Raw genomic sequence first — 8,402 nt, 5'->3', positions numbered from 1 at the left:
GCTGGATCGCATCAATATCAGGGTCTAGTGCTGTATATTATAAAGACATTTCAGAGGGCTGGATCACATCAATATCAGGGTCTAGTGCTGTATATTATAAAGACATTTCAGAGGGCTGGATCGCATCAGTATCAGGGTCTAGTGCTGTATATTATAAAGACATTTTAGAGGGCTGGATCGCATCAATATCAGGGTCTAGTGCTGTATATTATAAAGACATTTCAGAGGGCTGGATCGCATCAATATCAGGGTCTAGTGCTGTATATTATAAAGACATTTCAGAGGGCTGGATCGCATCAATATCAGGGTCTAGTGCTGTATATTATAAAGACATTTCAGAGGGCTGGATCACATCAATATCAGGGTCTAGTGCTGTATATTATAAACACATGTCAGAGGGCTGGATCGCATCAATATCAGGGTCTAGCGCTGTATATTATAAAGACATTTCAGAGGGCTGGATCGCATCAATATCAGGGTCTAGTGCTGTATATTATAAAGACATTTCAGAGGGCTGGATCGTATCAATATCAGGGTCTAGCGCTGTATATTATAAAGACATTTCAGAGGGCTGGATCGCATCAATATCAGGGTCTAGTGCTGTATATTATAAAGACATTTCAGAGGGCTGGATCGCATCAATATCAGGGTCTAGTGCTATATATTATAAAGACATTTCAGAGGGCTGGATCGCATCAATATCAGGGTCTAGTGCTATATATTATAAAGACATTTCAGAGGGCTGGATCGTATCAATATCAGGGTCTAGTGCTGTATATTATAAAGACATTTCAGAGGGCTGGATCGCATCAATATCAGGGTCTAGTGCTATATATTATAAAGACATTTCAGAGGGCTGGATCGCATCAATATCAAGGTCTAGTGCTGTATATTATAAAGACATTTCAGAGGGCTGGATCGCATCAATATCAGGGTCTGCTATATAAATTTTATCTAGTGAATCCTACCCACCTTGAAATCTGTACCACAAGAAAAAATCTCAACACATTTTTCTTCAGACAGCTGTTTATTTATTGAACAGTACTGCACCCCCCTCCCCTCCCCAACCCAACAACTGTGAAATATAATTTTATTTTTCATCGAACACTGAAATATCGTCGTGTCTATTAAAAAAAAAAAAAATCAAGCAAAATTAAAATAAACATTGAACGAGTCTGAAAAGTCGCTCCGAGCTTCACGTACGAGACAAATAGCATTGACGTTAGAATAAAATTTTTTTAAAAAAACTTCAGTCACACACCTGCATCCGGTTTTAACCACGCCCCACGCCCCCCCATACAAAGTTTGTCCCGGTTTTATTTTTTAATAAAATAAAATTTAAACAAAAACTAAGCACAAACGTGTAAATAATAATAATAATAATAATAATAATAATAATAAACTACCCCCGTTACTTTGCTATAGTTAATACTGAAGTGTTTTAAGGAAATAAAATGCAGGGAAACTCTGGCTTTTGATCTCTGACCGTTTTGCGTTTTAAAAAAACAAAAAACAAAAAGAACTACCTTATTCAATACTATAAAATAATGTCCGGCCTGAATCCCGCGGGAATATCATCTTCAGCTCCCCCCCAGTTAATTCACGCGTGTTTAATTCACGCGGATTCACTGCATGGTGCAGAAGGCAGGCTTCCATTATGAGTGATCGCTGCTCCCCCTGGTGGGCGAGTAAGAGAGTGAATTGCATTATTACAAAGCAAACTGGGGTGAAATCCGGGCAATTAAACCAGCACGGGTTACAAGGGGGCTGAATTCACGACTTCAGAAGATAGACTCCCGCTGGGATTTTTTTAGGAGATTATTTTAAAGTCAATCTTCAATGCCGGCTGTGTGGAGTTTGTATTTCTGTGTTGTGTTGCAGAATTGGGAGAGATCCGGGCTCTTATCCACCCTGAAAGCTCCTTCAGGACGGGTTTTTAATTCCATCGCAGCACAGCGGGACCAAAAATAAAAAAATAAAAAACAAACCAAAAAAATGTACATCTTAAGATCGAGTTAGAAAACTAAATAATAATAATAATAATAATAATAATAATAATAACAATAATAATAATTACTTCACAATGATAACAGTAATACAGACAACAATAATAATAATAATAATAATAATAATGAAATCACACATTCTAGCTGAAAAATATTTTAAACAGATTTTTCTTGTTTTTTTTTTTGGATTATTACTGGGTTTTTTTTGTAAAAAATATGTAACTATTAACCCCCCCCCCCCCCCCTTTTTTTTTTTTTTTTTAAAAAACTATCCATAACAAAAAAAAAAAAATTCCTGCAGGAGACCGGGGTTCAGGATGCTGGGGTTCAGGTGACCGGGGTTCAGGAGACCGTGGTTCAGGAGACCTGGGTTTTAGGAGACCAGGGTTCAGGATGCTGGGGTTCAGGTGACTGGGGGTTCATGATGCTGGGGTTCAGGTGACTGGGGGTTCATGATGCTGGGGTTCAGGTGACTGGGGGTTCATGATGCTGGGGTTCAGGTGACTGGGGGTTCATGATGCTGGGGTTCAGGTGACTGGGGGTTCAGGATGCTGGGGTTCAGGAGACCGGGGTTCATGATGCTGGGGTTCAGGATGCTGGGGTTCAGGAGACCGGGGTTCAGGAGACCTGGGTTTTAGGAGACCAGGGTTCAGGATGCTGGGGTTCAGGTGACTGGGGGTTCATGATGCTGGGGTTCAGGACGCTGGGGTTCAGGAGACCGGGGTTCAGGACGCTGGGGTTCAGGAGACCGGGGTTCAGGAGACCGGGGTTCAGGACGCTGGGGTTCAGGAGACCTGGGTTTTAGGAGACCAGGGTACAGGATGCTGGGGTTCAGGTGACTGGGGGTTCATGATGCTGGGGTTCAGGACGCTGGGGTTCAGGATGCTGGGGTTCAGGACGCTGCGCGGCACACCAGGAAGGGAGACTTGGGGGTTTTGATACAGCAAACCTCAAACTAGGTCCCCTGCCGGCGGTCTCCTGAAAAAGTGGCTTCCAGTGTTCCCTCGTCTTGAGATTCCAAGCCTTTGTTTCTTCATTGTGTGCGGATGGTTTTTAATTTTACAACAAAACACAAAACCCAAATCCCACCCCTCCCCCACCCCATCTATCTAGCGACACAATATATATACACATAGAAAAATTAAAAATTAAAACAAAAATTAACATCTGTACAACGAGAGAGAGAGAGAGAGAGAGAGAGAGAGAGAGAGAGAGAGAGAGAGAGGCACAAATCCTAGCAGATCATCAAACGGTCACTGAATACACTGAACCAATCAATTACTCAGGTCACAGTGCTGTGCTCGCTCCCTCGCTTCGTCCCTCTTCCTCTCCCTCTCTTCCTCTCCCTCCTTCCCCCTCCTGGTCTCACAGAAGCAGTTTCCCATTCCGATGGATTTTAAGGATCTTGCCCAGTCTCTGCTTTGCCGTTGCCAGCCCCTTCTTTGGGCGTTTACCTGCTGGGAAAAAACAAAACAAAACCAAAAAATAAATAAATAAACAACGAAACGACGTGCAAAAAAAATACCCAGTTAGCTTTCTCAAAAAATCTGCATTCCCTCCCTCCTGAAAACATCCCCGATACACCCTTATTTATAGAATGCATATTCAATGATAGAGAGAGACTCTTCAGCAGTCACAATCTCTCTCGGTATTGCTACAGCAGGATTCCTCTGACCGATTTCTCTATCAATTTACCCCCGACCACGCTGGCTTTGATAAAGTCCTGTATATGTCTGACACCGTGGCTCCTACCCTGTCCGGGGGCCGTGGGCGTGGCCGGGGGGCCCCCGCTGCTCTGGGGGGAGCCGGACGAGCCCCTCCTCTGGTTCAAGAAGACCCCCGGAGCCGTGGGGGTGGTCCCTCTCTGTCCCCCCAGCCCGAAGGCACTGGGTCCGGCTGTGTACTCATGATCAGCCAGGCTCCCGGAGTACAGGTCCAGCCGGGGCTCCGTCACGAGCTCCTCCACGCTGCTGGGGCAGGACTCCTGCTCCACAGCGCCCCCGCTCTGCAGGGGGGGGCTCTGCACTGCCGGGGGGGCCGGGGGCTCTTTCGGGGCAGAGCGCTTCTTCACATATTTCCTCTTGGGGGTCTTCTGCTGTTCCTGAAGACGGACAGACAGAGAGAGAGAGGTAGAGGGGAGGGAGAGAGGGAGAGGTAGAGGGAGAGAGAGAGAGAGAGAGAGAGAGAGAGAGAGAGAAAGAAAGAGAGAGGTGCAATGAGCCACCAGCATTACATTATTATTATTATCTCTCCCAGTCCCTCCCACCATCCTCCCAGTCTCTCCCAGTCCCTCCCAGTTCAGTACCTGCTGTGCCAGTTTGGCAGCGGCTGCAGCCAGTCCTGTTTCGATAGAGGCGACCCTTGCACCCTCCCGAGCGGGACGGTTCTGTTTGGGGAGCGTGGGGACGACGCGGGCTGAGGAGGGAGAGGGAGAGAGAGAGAGAGAGAGAGAGAGGGAGAGGAGAGAGAGAGAGGGAGAGGGAGAGAGAGAGAGAGGGAGGGAGAGAGAGAGGGAGGATATGAGTAAATCCGGAAGCCATAATACCAGCACAGGAGTATTTCATGTTAGATTTCAAAATGTCACATTTTTTAATTTGTTTGTCAGTATCTGCAAAAATTCAATATGTTAACGTCACGTTATTCAGCAGCTTTCATTGGACTCTATGAAGCTGAGGGAGTTCATTCTATATAGAGGGTGTGGAATTCAATATGTTAACAAGGGAACATTATTCAGCAGCTTTCATTGGACTCTATGAAGCTGAGGGAGTTCATTCTATATAGAAGGGGGGGGGGGTACCTTTGGGGCTCCAGGGGGCATCGTCTGAATTCTTCTTCTTCTTGTTTTTCGATTTCAGGGCTGGGTCGTCCTCGTCGGACTCGAGGGAGGGGTAGACTGCAGAGAAGGGGAGATGGAGGAGAGGAGAGAGATACAGTTAACTCAAGACATCAAGTTCAGCACAGAGGGAAGAACACAAGAGCAGAAATGGAAGCTGAGTAGAGTTTAGAACAACCCTTTATTACACAAAGAGAGAGAGAGAGAGAGAGAGAGAGAGAGAGAGAGAGAGAGAGAGAGAGAGAGAGAGAGAGAGAAAGAGAGAGAGCGCGAGAGACACAGAGACAGAGAGAGAGAGGCAGAGAGAGAGACACAGAGACAGAGACACCCCAATACTAAGCTGCCTTACTGTACTCCGAGTCCTTGAAACAGGTCCCCAGAGTCTCCTGCTCGTCCACACTCTCCTCCCCAGCATCGCTGTCCCTGCGAGCGGGCCGTTTGATTGGCCGCTTCCCTGGCCTCTGCATCACAAGCCCCGCCTTCCCAGCTCTGCCCCCTCCTCGCTCGGCCCCGCCTCCCCACCAGGAGGCCCCGCCTCCTCCTGCCCCCGAGGAGGAAGATGATTGGAGGTTGGCCATGGACAGCATGCCCTGGATTGCTTCCTGAGTGCTGGGAGAGGCTGGAGCGTCCTCGCTGCGGAGAGGAGAGGAGAGGAGAGAGGGAGTGAGACTCACTGTGTGTCTCAGTGTCAGTGTGTGTGTGTCTCAGTGTGTGTCTCAGTGTCAGTGTGTGTATCTCAGTGCGTCAGTGTGTATCTCAGAGTCAGTGTGTGTGTCTCAGTGTGTCAGTGTGTGTGTCTCAGTGCGTCAGTGTCTCAGTGTGTATACCTCAGTGTCAGTGTGTGTGTCTCAGTGTGTATCTCAGAGTCAGTGTCTCAGTGTCTCAGTGTGTATCTCAGAGTCAGTGTGTGTGTGTCTCAGTGTGTATACCTCAGTGTCAGTGTGTCAGTGTGTGTGTGTCTCAGTGTGTCAGTGTGTGTGTGTCTCAGTGTGTCAGTGTGTGTGTGTCTCAGTGTGTATCTCGGAGTCAGTGTGTCAGTGTGTGTGTGTCTCAGTGTGTCAGTGTGTGTGTCTCAGTGTGTCAGTGTGTGTGTGTCTCAGTGTGTCAGTGTGTGTGTGACTCAGTGTGTATACCTCAGTGTCAGTGTGTGTATTTCAGTGTGTCAGTGTGTGTGTGTGTGTCTCAGTGTGTGTGTGTCTCAGTGTGTCAGTGTGTGTGTCTCAGTGTGTATACCTCAGTGCTGCAGGGTCCAGCCCCCCCACTTGCTTGCTGGCTTTGAGCAGGTCCAGGATCCCCCCCGCGCCCCCCTGCTTCCCATCATGCAGTGTGGGGGGGTCCTCATCAGTGGTGTAATCCTCCTGGGGGAGAGGAGCAGAGAGAGGGGGGGGGGCTATATACATTTCACACAGCACTGCGACAGGTCTGCTGTATTAAACACATACACATCAGGGACAGAGATCAGACTCCTGCTGCACTGGGGGGCTGATCAAGCAGGGAGTAAAACCTGGAATGGGTGAAGCTGCTGTGACTCACCTCAATGTCGAACTCCACCTCTCCCGGCTCCCTGACCTTATTGGGGTCCGAGCAGGGCTTGGCTCTCGGCAGCTTCCTGGGGAGGCCTGCAGGGGGCGATGACGAGGTTACGCAAGATTCAAATCGCTCTAAAACAGACCTAAACAATGCCACTGTGTTCTCTGTGTTGCACTGTGTGTGCGAGTTGTCTCAATGTGTATGTGTGTGTGTGTGTGTGTGTGTGTATCTCTGCTAAATGACTAATTAATAATGTATGCGTGCGTCTCTGTGTGTGTCTCATTGTATGTGTGTGCCTGTGTGTGTGTGTGTGTCTGTGTGTGTCTCAGTGTCTCTCTGTCTCAGCATCTCTCAGTCTGTCTCGGCGTCTCTCAGTATCTCAATGTCTCTCAGTATCTCAGTGTGTCACTGTCTCAGTCTGTCTCGGCGTCTCAGTATCTCAATGTCTCTCAGTATCTCAGTGTGTCTCTGTCTCAGTCTGTCTCCGCGTCTCTCAGTATCTCAATGTCTCTCAGTATCTCAGTGTGTCACTGTCTCAGTCTGTCTCGGCGTCTCTCAGTATCTCAATGTCTCTCAGTATCTCAGTGTGTCTCTGTCTCAGTCTGTCTCCGCGTCTCTCAGTATCTGAATGTCTCTCAGTATCTCAGTGTGTCTCTGTCTCAGTCTGTCTCGGCGTCTCTCAGTATCTCAATGTCTCTCAGTATCTCAGTGTGTCTCTGTCTCAGTCTGTCTCCGCGTTTCTCAGTATCTGAATGTCTCTCAGTATCTCAGTGTGTCACTGTCTCAGTCTGTCTCGGCGTCTCTCAGTATCTCAATGTCTCTCAGTATCTCAGTGTGTCACTGTCTCAGTCTGTCTCGGCGTCTCAGTATCTCAATGTCTCTCAGTATCTCAGTGTGTCTCTGTCTCAGTCTGTCTCGGCGTCTCAGTATCTCAATGTCTCTCAGTATCTCAGTGTGTCTCTGTCTCAGTCTGTCTCCGCGTCTCTCAGTGTCTCTCTCACCTGCCAGTTTCTTCTTGCTCAGCGGGGGTCTCCTCTTTCTCTTGGGGGTCTCGTCGATCTGCAGGTCCTCCTCCGAGTCGTACTCGAAGCTGCCCCGCACCCCCCCGACCCCCTCCAGGGGTCCCAGCAGGGGCTGGAAACGGGCGGAGCCCGACGTCGACTTCACCCCCTTCTTACTGCAACCGAAAAACAAGACAGGACTGCAAACACTCAACACAGAGACGCGAGCTGCAGCCTTCATCAGCGTGACTGAAACTACAAGAGACCAGCGCTCTCCCTCAATCACACTGAGGAAGGCACTGGAGCCCAAACGCTGGTCTGCTTGACTCAGTCTTTTCTAGTTTCAATAACACTGATGAAGGCACTGGAGCCCAAACGCTGGTCTGCTTGACTCGGTCTCTTCTAGTTTCAATAACACTGATGAAGGCACTAGAGCCCAAATGCTGGTCTGCTTGACTCAGTCTTTTCTAGTTTCAATAACACTGATGAAGGCACTGGAGCCCAAACGCTGGTCTGCTTGACTCGGTCTCTTCTAGTTTCAGTAACACTGATGAAGGCACTAGAGCCCAAATGCTGGTCTGCTTGACTCAGTCTTTTCTAGTTTCAATCACACTGATGAAGGCACTGGAGCCCAAACGCTGGTCTGTTTGACTCGGTCTCTTCTAGTTTCAATAACACTGATGAAGGCACTGGAGCCCAAACGCTGGTCTGCTTGACTTGTTTTTTACCAGCTTCCTCTCAGCAGCCCTGATGTAGGGCAGTGAGAGATGGACACAGGGGACACAGCCGCTGGTCAGCTCGCTCACCTCAGGATTTTCCCGTTGGTCAGTACGAGGTGCAGTTTGCTCTCGTCGATTTCACCCTCCAGCTCACCCAGACACGAGGCTGGCAGATCAAACTGAGGAGGGAGAGGAGAGGAGAGGAGAGGGGAGAGGGGAGGAGGGGAGAGGAGAGGAGAGGGGAGGGGAGAGGATAGAGAGGAGAGGGAGAGAAGGTAGTTGGGTTAATAGTCAGAAGAATAGTGACTCCCCC

General features: G+C 48.6%; 1 protein-coding gene across 1 annotated transcript; it reads right to left on the bottom strand.

Annotated features, from left to right (window-relative positions):
- Positions 1-1,044: 1,044 nt before the first annotated feature.
- On the bottom strand, positions 1,045-8,311 carry LOC131696639 (histone lysine demethylase PHF8-like; the record flags this gene model as incomplete). Its single annotated transcript, XM_059021497.1, has 9 exons — positions 1,045-3,463; positions 3,759-4,107; positions 4,312-4,421; positions 4,804-4,899; positions 5,189-5,472; positions 6,073-6,197; positions 6,373-6,458; positions 7,371-7,546; positions 8,177-8,311. Coding segments are annotated over 9 exons (1,453 nt in total), but the record flags the coding sequence as incomplete, so codon positions are not given.
- Positions 8,312-8,402: the final 91 nt, after the last annotated feature.

Source organism: Acipenser ruthenus, unplaced genomic scaffold (assembly GCF_902713425.1).
Source record: "Acipenser ruthenus unplaced genomic scaffold, fAciRut3.2 maternal haplotype, whole genome shotgun sequence".
Taxonomy (NCBI): domain Eukaryota; kingdom Metazoa; phylum Chordata; class Actinopteri; order Acipenseriformes; family Acipenseridae; genus Acipenser; species Acipenser ruthenus.
The sequence above is the reverse complement of the archived record's forward strand: the minus strand, read 5'-3'. Positions and strand labels throughout refer to the sequence as shown.